Below are 14131 nucleotides of genomic sequence, written 5' to 3'. Positions count from 1 at the left end.
GCCCTCCCCCCCTCAGCCCCAGGAGTCCAGGCCGCCGGCCCCTCCCACCTCAGACCCAGGAGTCCCCGCCCCTAATCCCTCCCCCCTCAGCCCCAGGATCCAGGCCCCCGGCCCCTCCCCGCGCAGACTCACTATCTGCTTCTCCGTGTACTTGTTGGAACTCAGCAGGTTCACGGCCTCCATGTGCCCAAAGTCGATGTCGTGGCCGAGCAGGAAAATGAAGAGCAGTTTACACACATACTTTTTCTTGCTGTAGCCGTCCAAGGCTTTGTCCCCTGGGGCCAGAGGAAGGAAGAAAGGGGAGGCAAAAATGAGGAAGGATCAAACCTACAAGTCCCAGGTATCCCAGCCCCAGCGCACAGCGCGCTCCTCCCACAGACCCAGGAGCCTGGGCCCCCAGCATACCCTTGAACTTGGAGCGGATGTTGGCCAGTTCCTTGTTGATTCTCTTAATCTCCGCCTCCTTGCTCTTACCTGGAAGGGAGAAGGCAGGACAGGTCAGGAGGGTCCCAGAGAGTTGAGCCGCCTGCCCTCACTTTGCTGGGCAAGGTCCTTCCGGCTGGAAGGGCAGACTCTCCCCACCCTGGGGCTCCAGGCCCAGGGGGCTGAGGCAAGGCCTGGGCCCTGTCTCTAGCTGGGAGCTTCCGGGAGGTGGGAACCTTGGCTCTGGGTCCCTACCACCCAGAGGAGGAGCCCAGCACACACTTTGGGGCGCTCCCTGCCTCCCTCCCTCCTCCAGCTCCTGTCCCACCCATGGCTCCGGTTACCACTGCACCAGCCCCCAGCTGAAATATGCCCCTGGCAGGAAATATGTAATGAATGAATGAATGCAGAGATAGGCTGCCTTCGAGCTGGCCCCCTGGACCCTCACTCTGACCACACCCCCAGAGCTGTCTCCTGAAAACTGCTGGGCCTGCACCTTCCCAATTCCAGCCAGTTGCCAGGCATTGGGTCCTGAGCTCCCGGCTCCCCACCTCCGCCTGCCCAGCCAGATCACTGTGGCAGCCTCCTTTCTGGCATCCTTGCTTCCCACTGGGGGGATTCTACCCCGTGGCTACCAAGCCCTCTGGCCCTGCCCTGGCCACCCCACCAGTGTCACCCCTCACCATCTTGCTGTGTGTCCCCACCTCGCAGGCCTCTGTCAGTTCCAGGGACAATTCACACTCCTTCCCACCTCCAGGGCCTTTGCACATGCTGTGCCCTCCACCTGCCCATCTATCCAGTTTTCTTCTCATCACTTGGGTCTCAGCTCTTGTCACCTCCTCCAAGAGGCCTTTCTTGGTCAATTCTCTATTTATTTATTATTGTTATTTTTTGGCCGTGCCGCACGGCTTGTGGGATCTTAGTTCCCCAACCAGATATCGAACTGGGGGCCCTGGCAGTGCAAGTGCAGAGTCCTAACCGCTGAACTGCCAGGAAATTCCCTCTTGGCCAGTTCTTTAAAGTCAGTGCCTTCTTCTTCTGTTTCCATCATTTTAAAAAAATGTCCTGGGACTTCCCTGGTGGTCCAGCGGTTAAGACTCCGGGCTCCCGGGCTTCCTTGGTGGCACAGTGGTTAAGAATCCGCCTGACAATGCAGGGGACATGGGTTCGATCCCTGGTCCGGGAAGATCCCACATGCCGCAGAGCAACTAAGCCTGTGTGCCACAACTACTCAGCCTGCGCTCTAGAGCCTGCGAGCCACAACTACTGAGCCTGAGTGCCTACAGCCCGTTCTCCACAACAAGAGAGGCCACTGCCATGAGAAGCCCCTGCTCACCGCAACTAGAGAAAGCCCACGCACAGAAATGAAGACCCCAATGCAGCCAAAAATAAAATAAATAAAATAAATTTCTAAAAAATAAATTTAAAAAAGAAAAGAAAAAGAAGACTCCGTGCTCCCAATGCAGGGCGCCCGGGTTTCATCCCTGGTAAGGGAACTAGACCCTGCATGCCACAACTAAAGACCTAGTGCAGCCAAATAAATAAATATTAACAAAAAAAAGTCTTCCCTGGCTCATTTCACACCATGTAACTATTTTATTTACCTTTACTGTCAAACCTCGGCTCCCCCTTCAGATTATAAGCATCACAGGGGAGCTTCTAGAACAGTGCCCAGCATATAGCAGGTGCTTAATAAATGTCTGGTCATCTGAATGGTGGAGCCTGTTCTGACCCATGGCTGTGTCATCAGGCAACTGGGAGGTTCAAATGAATGAGTGAATGAAGGAGAAAGCGAGGGTATGTGCTCTTTTTCTCTTTAGAAATCCTGCCTCACCACCTACTCCCAACTTCCTGGGAAGCTCCCATAAGCCTCACTTCAGCTATCACCTCCTCTAGGAAGCCCCTTCTGATTAGCACCTCCTGATCAGTTCCAAATAGACGCTAGAGCTGCCGTGTCCAATACGGCAGCCATCAGCCAGGTGGCTCTCAAGCACCTAAAACGTTGCTGCTCCCAACTGAGATGGGCAGTAAGTGGCAAAGACACACGGGATTTAGAAGATTGAGTGTGGGAAAAAAAAAAAAGAAATGTAGGGACTTCCCTGGTGGCACAGTGGTTAAGACTTTGTGCTCCCAATGCAGGGGGCCTGGGTTCAATCCCTGGTCAGGGAACTAGATCCCACATGCATGCCACAACTATGGAGCCTGCCTGCCGCAAGTAAGACCCAGCACAACCCAATTAATTAATTAAAAAAAAGAAATGTAAACTATCTCATTACAAAGTTAAAAATATAATTAATTAGTTGTTTAAAATTTTGTTAATCAAAAAAATTTTTAAATACTGAATACATGTTGAAATGAGAATATTTAGTTGCCCGCATGCCACAACTAAAAAGATCCCACGTGCCACAACTAAGACTTGGGGCAGCCAAAATAAAATAAATAAATAAATAAATATTTAAAAAAGAATATTGGGGGTGTATCAGATTATACAAACATATTATTAAAATTAATTTGGCCCATTCCGTTCTACTTTCTACTAACAAAAAAGTGGTTACTGAAGAAGTTAAAAACCACACATGCGGCTTACACTCTGGGTAATGCTGCTCTTGGGCCTTTCCTGGGCTCCCACACTGCCCGGGTCACCTCCCTCAACGCTGCTGTGCGTGTCTGGGTCTGCTGCTGTCCCCAGATCACACCAGAGCCCCGAGGGTAGGGCCAGCGTCTGCCACTTTTCTGGGTAGTGACTCCACGTTCCACAGGCTTACTGAGTGCCTGAGCTCAGGAAAGGCATGAAGATGTGAACAAAAAAAGGGGCTGAAGAGGTACAGAGTGACCCACTCCCAGGCCTCAGGGAGGGTGGGAGGTCTCTGGGACCCAGGCGATGAAGGGCCAGTACCTCAGTGATGAGGCTGAATTGGCCTGTGTGGCCCAGAGGCTATCTGATGCTTCATTTATTAATTACACGTTTCCTAAGCCCTGTGGGCCAGGCCTGAGTGGGGCGACGCTGGGCACCCAGGACCCACGCAGATCTGGCACTTTTGATCCTCCCCCAGGGACTCCTGGCTTGGTGGGGCGCAGGCAGCAGGGCCCTGTCCCCACACCTGAGCGAGATGGGCACGATTGGAGGTCACCCAGACACCCCCGGGGGCCTTGCTGGTGGCTGCCAAGAATAGGGGACATTTGAGGAGGGCCGTGAAAGATGAGGAGGGTTCAGGCGCAGTTCACCAGCGAGAACTAAGCCAGAACCACGTCACACTGTTGAGGTGTGCCCACCGGAGGGTGGCCAGGGGGTCAGGACAGCACCTCCCTCTGGGGGCAGGGCAGGGGCGGTGACCAGCACGGCAGCTCCTCAAAACTGGTGCGCACGTTCCGTTCTCCTCCTAACCTGAGGATAACCACACAATTGCTCTAATCTAAAGCTATTCTGTAGGGACGAGAAAAAACAACCAAACAGCTTTTATAAATGGACCATATAGCGCACCGTGGCTGCCTAACTTTTACCACAGATAGACAGGTATCTGAACGGCAATTAAATTACTGAGCCTAGAGCTCTCTCTGGCCTTCGTTTACCTCTATTAAAAGCTTCAAGAAGCAGGCAAAACTAACCTATGGTGTTGGATGACTGAGCAGTGGGGAGGGGGGTGCCAGGGGGCTAGGGATGTTGTTTCTGCCCCTGGGGGCCAGTTACGCAGCTGTGTCCAGTTGGGGAAAATTCATCAGATTTTGATGATGAATTCATCAAAATTCATCACTTCTGATCTGTGAGCTTTTTTTTATAGATACGCTATATACGTATATGTGAATGTACAAGTTAATATATTTGTATACAAATATATATTAATATATTTGTATAGTGAAGTATATCAATGATGCAGAAGAGAATATAAAACAGATATGGACAATTTAAAGAATATGCAGGAATTCCCTGGCAGTTCAGTGGTTAGGACGCGGCACTTTGGCTCTGGTTCGATCCCTGGTGACAGAACTAAGATCCTGCAAGCCGCGGGTTGTGGCCCAAAAAAAAAAAATTCAAAGATAACATAAGCACATGACAGAGAATATGGAAAAGAAAAATAATGGCCATAGTTCATAAATTTTGGCTAATTTGAAGTGTTCTTCAATACACCTCTTTATAGCTAAATGATAACACTATGTAATTTGTTTTTAGAATTAAGTCCTGGAAATAAAGTTCTTAGAGCAACGAGTATGCCCATTTTCAAATTTTTCTGATATATGAAGGCAAATGGCTCTCTCATAATGAACCAGTTTATATCCCACCATCATGGTATGAGAATCTGTTTCCTAATTAAAGAATTTATGATAGCTGAGTGAATTATCCCGTAATTTATTTAATTATTATGGTATAGTTGGACATTTCGCTCACTTAATAAAAAAATATTATTAGTGCCTGCTATGTGTAAAAATTAAAAATAAATTTTTAGGGCTTCCCTGGTGGTGCAGTGGTTAAGAATCCGCCTGCCAGTGCTGGGGACACAGGGTTCGAGTCCTGGTCTGGGAAGAGCCCACATGCTGTGAAGCAATGAAGCCGGCGTACCACAACTACTGAGCCAGCGCTCTAGAGCCCGCGAGCCACAACTACTTAAGCCTGCGCACCTAAAGCCCGTGCTCCGCGACAAGAGAAACCACCGGAAGGAGAAGCCTGCGCACCGCAAAGGAGAGTAGCCCTCCAATCGCCACTAGAGAAAGCCTGCGCGCAGCAACAAAGACCCAACGCAGCCATAAATAAATAAATAAATAAATAAAATTTAAAGGAATATTCAAAGAATATATGTTTGTGTGTGTATATGTTTTTTCCTTAGTCTTTAAATTGTCCACGTCTATTTGATATTGTCTTCTGCACCACCAATATACTTTGCTACAAAAAAGAATTCACAGAAAGAACAAAGCATCAGGTCTCCAAAAGAGAATGCTCTGTGGCCCTAGAGGAAATGCGTCCCAGCAGAGCACACAACCTCTGCAAATATCTAGAGCCTGGGTGCCCAGAGACAGCACCTGGGTGCTGCTGAGGGTAACGCATGGGAGAAAGGGGCTGAAGGCAGCTGTGACAGAACTGGGCTCGTGGAAGAAACTTTCCATCACTCGGCCAGCCTGCGATAGGGGGACAAGCTCCCCGTCACAGGAGGCATGCAAGCATTTCAGGTTGTTTTAAAGAGATTCCTTTATCTTCAAACATTCCCTGGGCCAAGCTCAGGGATGAGTCACACCTGCTCTGCCCTGGGGATGCTCCTTGATTGGAGAGGCTGACAGGGACAGTGGGGAAAACTTTCACAGAGGCAAACACAGTGGGGGTTGGGACGCTGGAATCAGATGGGGGGAGGAAGGCTCCCTGGTACCCAGTTCCTGGGACTTTTTTTTTTTTTTTGGCCAGCTCCTGGGACTTTTTTTGTTTTTGTTTTTCCTTTTTGGCCACGCTGCAGCATGTGGGATCTTAGTTCCCTAACAGCGATAGAACCCATGCCCCCTGCAGTGGAAGCATGCATGGAGCCCTAACCACTGGACCGCCAGGGAATTCCCCCGCTCCTGGGATTTCAGGCTCAAAAGACGAGGCTGAAATGGACCAAGCAGAAATAAGGGGAGGTGTGCTCTGGGCATGAGGACCCGCTTGTGCAAAGGCCTTGGGGCTAGCACAGCAGGCGGGAACAGACCGTGCAACCTCTTGGCTTTTCTGAGGGTGCTGGGGAGCCATGGGAGGGCAGGGGGTCCCATTCTGCCTGCAGCTGTTGCTGTGAGGGCCGTGCAGGTGGAAAAGAGGCCACCCCCTTGCTACAGGCCAAGGCAGGTTACTGCTGACCGCTCCAGAAGGACCTTGGGGCTTCTGGGTAGGGGAAATAAGCCTCCCTAAGCATTTAACTTGGGGCATCGGGGGGGGGCTGTCACTGCCACAAAAGGCCTTCTAACAAACCTGGACTACCATGAAGGGATTGACATGCTTTTATGGCGGTAACCCAGGCACTGGCTGGCACCTCACTGCAAGACCCTTCACTGCCTTCCAGACAACTGTTTACAATACAAAGCAACAAAAGTTTCTCTCTACTAGGATGTGCTCCAATGTCTCCCACACAAGTCCCAACAGCCCTGAGTCCTCAAAGAGGGCTCTGGGAGATGATGCTTGTTGACTCTGGACCCCTATAAAGTTCAGAACATGTTGGCCCACGCGGTCCACCACCGGAGCCACTGGCTACATACGGCCACTGGACATTTGAAAATTGGCTGGTGCTACGGAGGGACTGAATTCCTAATTTTATTTAATTGTAATAAGTTAAAAATTAAAAACCAATCCTCCACTCAGTCACTGGAAAAGTATGTTTGGAACGACTTGGACCCTTTGTGAATCTTCTTTTTTAACCATAAGTTTTATGAACTCTTAAGACAGAGAAAATATTTCCAAAGAAACTGTAGCCTCCGAGTTGAGAAAGGAAAATAAACTGTCTTGTTAATCATTGAAAAAATATCGATTACACATTCAGATAGTATTTGGGGCATACTGGGGTAAAGGAAATAAATCATATTAAAGTTAATTTCCCTGGTTTTACTTTTTTAATGTGACTACGGAAAGTTTGAATGTACATATGTGCATGGACCTAGAGATTATCATATTAAGTGAAGTAACAAATATCATATGATATCACTTATCTGTGGAATGTAAAAAAAGGATACAAATAAATTGACTTACAGAACAGAAATAGACTCATGGACACAGAAAATAAATTTATGTTTACCAAAGGGGAAACTGCAGGGGTGGGGGGGAGGGGGGGAGATAAATTTGGAGTTTGAGATTAACATACACACACTACTATACATAAGAGATAAACAACAAGGATCTACTGTATAGCACAGGGAAATATACTCAATACCTTGCAATAACCTCAAATGGAAAAGAACCTGAAAAAGGATACATATACATACGTATATGTATTTAATATATATACGTATAACTGAATCACTTTGCTGTGTACTTGAAACTAACATAACACGGTAAATTAACCATACCTCAATTTTTTAAAAATGTACGTATGTGGATCGCCACATGACAACCCTGGGTTAGATGTTATCAAAATTGTCAACATCTCTGAGAGAAAATATTCTCCTTGAGCAACCAAGTCACACCCTGTCATTCCCCTACTTGAACGCAGCTGCAAAGACCTCCCTGAGCTGCCGCCTAACATATTACGGGGGCACATGTTGCTCTGTAAGCCCTCGGTTTCTGGCTGGGAATGCCAGCTCCCCAAGGGCAGGGGTGGGTGGCTGCGTCCCGTGTAGCATCCTGACACAGGGTCCAGAGCAGTCCTGACACGGGGGAGGTGCTGAATGCGATTGTGGACCGAGGTCACTAGATGACACACAGGTAGAGAGGGACGGAGCTCAGGCCTGGATCTGTCTGTTGCCAGCATCTGGATGCCACTCACAACCTAAAGCCAGTTCCTTTAAGTGCCCTGGGCAGGGGTGTGGGGGGAGGGGCGCTGTCCCCAACGGCACACTGATGTTGGAGCACCACCAAAGTGGGACTCATTCCTTCTGCTCTCTCCACAGCGGCCAGAGGGATTCTGTGAAAACCTGAGTCAAATCCTGTCCCTTCTCTGCACTGAATCTCTCCCTGGCTTCCATCTGGCTCAGTGTAAAAACAAGTCGTCACTGGATTCACTAGTTCCCTCTCTGACCACAACTCCCACCCTCTCCCCGCATTCCTCCTACACCTCAAGCACAGTCCTGCCTCAGGGCCTTTGCACAGGCTGTCTGCGCTGCCAAAAATGTCTTCTCCCAGATTCTGCAGGCCAATTCACCCACCAAATTTTTCTTTGCTCAAATGTCACCTGCTCAGTGAGAGACGCTCCAAGCAGCCTATATAAGAGCGCCATCCCTACACCCCTACACCCCTTCCCTGCTTTATTTCCTCCCAACACTCACTGCTACCTGTCTGAACACCTGAACACTACATATTTACCTGTATATTGGTCCATTTCCCCGCTAGAATGTGAGCACCATTGGAAGGGGACTTTTGCTCACCGTTTTAGTCCCATCACCTAGAAAGTGTCTAGCACTCAATCAGTGCTCAGTAAAGATTGATTTGTCCATTCATTCATTCATTCAATCAGCAAACACCTCCCAAGGACTCTTGCGGGCCAGGCCCTGCAGAAGGTGGAAGTGGGGACCCGGGGAGGGATCAGACCAGGGCTTGCACTCCAGGGGCTGAGGGAGATGCCACAAACAGAATGGGTCACAGTTTGGAGTGGGATGTGCCCTCATGGAGGCACTGTGGCAGCCCAGCAACCCCCTTCCCATTCATTCACTCACACTGTCCTTGGGCTTGGGGGGAGCTGGGCCCTAGAGAGGTGGCAACCCCAGCTCCTGCCTTAGGGAGCTCCCAGTCAGATAAGCGTCTGGGAGGCTGACTCCCCTCCAGACAGGACAGGACTACGCCCTCAGGCTGGGCCCAGCCTCACCTCTCCCTTTCTTATCTGCAGAATTTGCCCTTCCTGGCTCTCCTTCTCAAAGCCTGCCTTTTATCTCCTTCTAGTTCCTTCCCCCTGAATTCCACTATGCCCTTCAGATCCTCCAGCAGGATGGCTCCACACTCCTCGCTGTCCTCCACCTGCTCAGCTCTGAGCACGGCCTCATCCATGTCCCTCATCCCTTCTTTTACCCTCACTCCAGCTTGAAACCCTCTCCGGTGCTCTTGGGACAAACACCAACCTGGCCTCTGCCCACCTCCCCAGTGTCAGATCCCATCCCTCTCTGTACCAGCCACATAGGCCTTAGCACAGAGTCTCGACAGGGCCTCAGGACCTTTGCACTTGCTGTTCCTCTGCCTTCACAGCTCTTTTCCCCTTCCCTTGGCCTGGCTAACCCTCCCCATTGTCTGGGCAACGCAAGCAGACAGAGGCCCCGTTCTCTCATCATTGTGGCCCTCTACCTCACTGGACTTAGGACAGCTACGGTTTTTTTCCGCTTTAAAAAAAACTTGATGCAAACAAGAAAGGAGCCAGGATAGGGCTTTTAAACAAGCAGATCTAATTTTGAAAGTAAATTTCAGGTAATTTTCTGAGGGGCAACAAAACATACCTCCCTGAATGCCCTGTAATATATTTAGATTTGATTTTAGGTTTCTTCCTCAATTTAGGTAAAGAAAATAAAATTAATATATCATCTAACAGTGGCATATATGAAACAGATAAACAACCAGGATTTGCACAGGAAACTATATTCAACATCCTGTAATAAACCATGATGGAAAAGAATATGAGAAAAAAAAAATATATATATATGTATAACGGATTCACTTTGCTGTACACCTGAAACTAACACAATATTGTAAATCAACTATACTTCAATTAAAAAAAAATTGAGATAAATTCACATACCACACAGCTCACCATTTGATAGTGCGATTCTGTGGTCTTTAGCAGATCCACAGTGTTGTTCAGCTATCACCACCATCTAATTCCAGAACATTCTCATTACCCCCCAAAGAAACCCTGTTCTCATTAGCGGTCATTCCACATTCCACCACCCCCTAGCCCTAGGCAACCACTCAACTACTTTCTGTTTCTCTGGATTTGCCTATTCTGGACACCTCATAGAAATGGAATCCTACAATATGTAGCCTTTTGTGTCTGTCTTCTTTCACTTAAAATGATGTTTTCGAGCTTCATCCGTGCTGTAGCCTCTACGGTAGTTCATTCCTTTTTAATGGCTGAATACTATTCCATCGTGTGGGTGTCCACATTGTGTTTCGCCATCCATCCGTTGGCAGACATTTGGGTTTGTTTCCACTCTTTGGCTATGTATCATGAACGATGCTGTATGAACATCCATATACAAGTGCTTGGGAGATGGACACCTGCGATTTTTATGCAGCACCTGTCTCCCTCAGGGGCTGGGAGTTTCATGGGGGTACAGACAAGTCTGTCCTATTTACCACTGTTTCTCCAGCGCCCATGATAAGGCTTGAAACATACCAGCCATTCAACCTACACTTGATGAGAAAACCAAGGACAAGGGGAAGCCCTGATTCTCCAGCCCTGGTTCATTTGGCTAAACTACTTCCACTGCCCCCAAGTCGGAGTCTCCCCTCCGTCCTCTGGCTTCCTTCTGGGGTCCTGCAGTGACACCCACTTGTTTTCTCTTTCCTGCCCTGCCCCCATCATCCAATCCCTTTGCAGATCCTTCAAAATCTATCTCCAACCAAACACTTCTCATCGTTTCCTTCTCACCCCAGTCGAACCAACACCGTCTCTCACTGGGATGCCTGCAACGGCCCTCTAACTCCTTCCCTGTTTCTGTTCGTACCTCCTTGGGTCTGTTCTCTTCCCAGCAGCCAGAGGAACTATTTTAATACATCAATCAGCTCCTGTCCCTCCTGTGCTCAAAACCTTCCCGCTGCTCTTGCTTCGCTCAGAGAAAGGCCAAAGTGCTCCTAGTGGCCCACAAAGCCCTGTCCCCTCTCTGTCCTTATCTCCCACCGCTCTCCCTCCCTCCCTCTCTTGGCCCCAGCCACACAAGCCCCCTTGCATTTATCTGAACCCACACCAAGCATGCTACAACCTCAGGACCTTTGAATGCACCATTCTCCTGCCTGGACCCCTCATTCCTCCAAAGTCTGCAGGGCTCGATCCCTCTCAATCCTGGTCCCTCCCCTCCCCCACTTGCCTGCCTTATTTTTCTTCACAGCACTAGTCATCGTCTGACCCTGCAGTTCTCTGTGTTTACTTGTTAATCTCCCTCCTGGCATGGGTGCTCCCAGGGGCAGGAATTTTTGTTCACTGTTATAGCCCCAGTCCCCGGAACAGTGTCTGGCACACTGGAGTGATCAAAAAGCTTTTTGTCAAATGAATAAACGAATGAACGAACCTTCAGAGACAAGATGTTCTGATCAATGGGAGTCAGCCGACAAGAAAAGGGAGCCTCCAAGAGGTTGAATGACTTGCCAAGGGTCGCAAGGTAGGTGTCAGAGGCAACACTTGCTGCTAACAGCTGGCCCCCGCAACCCACAAATCCTCAAAGCTCCACCCCTTTCATAACAGACTTAACCTCTCTCCGCCACTTGAGACCCAACAGTTTCCACCCCTCTTGCTCGCTGAGCACCTACTACATGCCAGATCCTCCCATCCCTACTAAATTCTAAAATCATCACTATGCACCCAGCAGAGGCCGCTCCTCAGACCCAGCCAAATAACAAGAATAGTAGCCAAGCCACCTAGTGCCTGGAGTGTGTGAAAGGCCTCACTCACATTCGGTATCATAACAACCCCATCAGGAAGGTGTGATCAGCAGTCCCTCCTGACAGATGAGGAAACTGAGAGGCGAAGTCTCTCATTCAAGGTCACACGGCTAGGGAGTGAGAGCGCTCACACTCAAACCCAAGTCTGGCTGACCCCAAAGCCCATGCGGACACAGCCTGTGAAGCTTTTGGCAGCTCAAAACACCAACACCCGCTCGCAGGAGCTGGGAGCTGACTTGGCGCCAGGCCTCCCACAGTCACGACCATTCTTCCTGCTGGTGATGGCTGTCCCCATGTTGATGTGGTCAGATGGGAGAGCACTCCAGATTCAGGGCTGTCCTGCTCCCTGACCTATGACCCCTCTCTGGGGCCAGGCTTCCCTCACCCCTCAGCTTTCCAGATCTCTTCCCCACAAATTCCTAAGGCCCCCTGACCCCTTCTTTGAGATCTGGGCTCTCCCCATTCTGGCACATACCCCAAGACCCCGCGTTATAATGTCCTCTCCTTTGCAGGCCCCCCAGCTCGCTATTTCAGGTTCTCCCAAGACTCTCCACCTGCAGCGCCTCTCCTCTGTGCTCCTCCCAGTACCTCCTCTAGCCCCTTCTCCACTGCCCTCCATGTCTCCTAAGCAATCCTCCATCCTGGAGCCCCTCTATCCCTCACCAGGGGCCCACTACAGCCCCCCGCCTTCCCGTCTCTCCTCCCCAAACCCCTGGGACTTTCTGTCATTCTCAAGTCCTCTCTATGAACTAGCTGGGAGCCTCGGTGACCTACCTAGTCCCTTCCCCTCTATGACACCCCCTCACCCAGGCCCTCAAGCCCAGTTCCTTTAGGCTTCCTGTGTTTCACGTCCTCCCAGTCCTCTCTGGCCTCCTCCCACTTTATCTCTCCACAGGGTACCCCCACCCACCCACCCATGCACCCTTTTCCCTTTCTAGCTACATCAGGGATTTCTCTAACCCCGTCTCTAATACGATCCCCCAGCCTTTCTTCCATTCCCAGGGACAACTCTATGCCCCATCCCCGGGACTTTACTAGCCTCCTCTATATTAAGACCCTCCCGGACGCCTCTAGCCACTCCGTGTCGTCACCTCAAGAGGCACACTATGACACCCTAAGCCCCCCCATCCCCCCCACCCTAAAGTACCCCCGGGGCCTCTCTAACCTCTCACTCTAAGACCGCAATGGATTTCTATCCCCTGGGCTCCTCTGTAGCCCCCGAATCCCTCAATCCCACGCTCCCCCTCGCCCGGTGTCCCCCGGCCGCTCTCTCACAGTTCCGGATGTCGGAGATGAACACGGCGAGCCCCCGCATCCCATCGCCCTTGGACACGGCCGGCATGATGGCGGTGGTGTCGGCTCCAGGCCTGGCCGGGCAGGGCGCAGCACAGCGGGGGCTGGCAGGCGGGGACCGGGAGGGAAGGACCCCAGGCAGCGCAGAGGAGCCGAGCCGGCCAAGGGGGGAGGGCGGGCTGGCGGGCGGGCTGGCAGGCAGGCGGGCTGGCAGGCCGCGGCTCCGCCCCCGGCCCCACCCCTCCCCTCCGCCATCCTGAGCTCTCAGCCGCCTATTGGCTTGGATTACTGCCGCTCAGACTCGGGCTCATCCCCGCTCCCTCTCTCATTGGTCTCTGGACAAAGGCACGCCGCTACGATTGGCCCAGAGCCCCGCTATTTCCGATCCGGAGGGAGGTGGGGGCGTTGCCCGAGAGACGGGCGGAGTTCGGTTACGTACAGTGGGACCGCCCCCTCCGCTCGGCCGGCTCCGATACTGATTGGATCCGGTCGCTCTCTTAGAAGGGAGGGATTGACGTGAAGGAAGGCGGGGGAGCGGGCTCGAGCAGGCGGGACTTACGTTGATTGAGGCCCATGGGCGGGTAGACCGCCCCCGCAGGCGTCGAGGATTCGCCGGGCCAGTCCGACTCCCACCCCCGATTGGGCTGTTGTGGGGGCGGGAGGAGGGCGACGATCCGTAGAGAAGGAAGGAGCAGGGGGTTGTCCCTCGGCTGGGCTAGGATAGGTGGAGTGGCGCCTGCAATTCCCTGCTGCAGAGAAGGGGTTGGGAGGGGCAGGAGAGCGTGAGGTATTTGCTGCGCAAGCGTCTTTCTGTTCCCCTTTCTCCCTTTCCTTCACCCCCGACTCCTTAATCTCCTTCCAGGAAGACATCCCTTCCCCCTTCCCCTACCTTCTCTACCTTCTCTAGAGGCCAAGATGTTGCGACCTAAACTTGTCCGGAGACCAAGTATCCCAGAGCGGAGGACCCAGTAATTCAAGTCTGCTCCCATTAAGCAGAGGTTAAAACTGAGGTCCGAAGAGGACCTCAATGACATGCCCAAGGTCACACAGCTCAGAAGTGGTAGAGCCTGGATGTAAACTATATTTTGGCCTTTAACCACTTTTCAATATACAATGGCTTTTTTCTTTTCAACCATAACACCATTAAACAGATATCGAATAAAAAATTGGGCTTGG

At 51.0% G+C, this 14131-nt stretch overlaps 1 protein-coding gene across 2 annotated transcripts in view; it reads right to left on the bottom strand.

Annotated features, from left to right (window-relative positions):
* Positions 1-13220, bottom strand: part of AP2A1 (adaptor related protein complex 2 subunit alpha 1) — a 36987-nt gene extending 23767 nt beyond the window's left edge. The window contains exons 1-3 of one of the 2 annotated variants that reach the window (XM_029213560.1): positions 12938-13220; positions 406-474; positions 133-275 (exon numbers count right to left, since the gene is read on the bottom strand). In XM_029213560.1, coding sequence (XP_029069393.1) covers positions 133-275; positions 406-474; positions 12938-13004 — 279 coding nt within the window. In that variant the 5' untranslated portion in view covers positions 13005-13220. The remainder of the gene's footprint in view (positions 1-132; positions 276-405; positions 475-12937) is intronic. The other variant, XM_029213559.1, reaches the window with a different exon arrangement.
* Positions 13221-14131: the final 911 nt, after the last annotated feature.

The sequence above is a fragment of the Monodon monoceros genome, unplaced genomic scaffold, assembly GCF_005190385.1.
Source record: "Monodon monoceros isolate NGI ecotype Baffin Bay Population unplaced genomic scaffold, NGI_Narwhal_1 Super_Scaffold_10, whole genome shotgun sequence".
Classification (NCBI taxonomy): Eukaryota; Metazoa; Chordata; class Mammalia; order Artiodactyla; family Monodontidae; genus Monodon; species Monodon monoceros.
The sequence above is the reverse complement of the archived record's forward strand: the minus strand, read 5'-3'. Positions and strand labels throughout refer to the sequence as shown.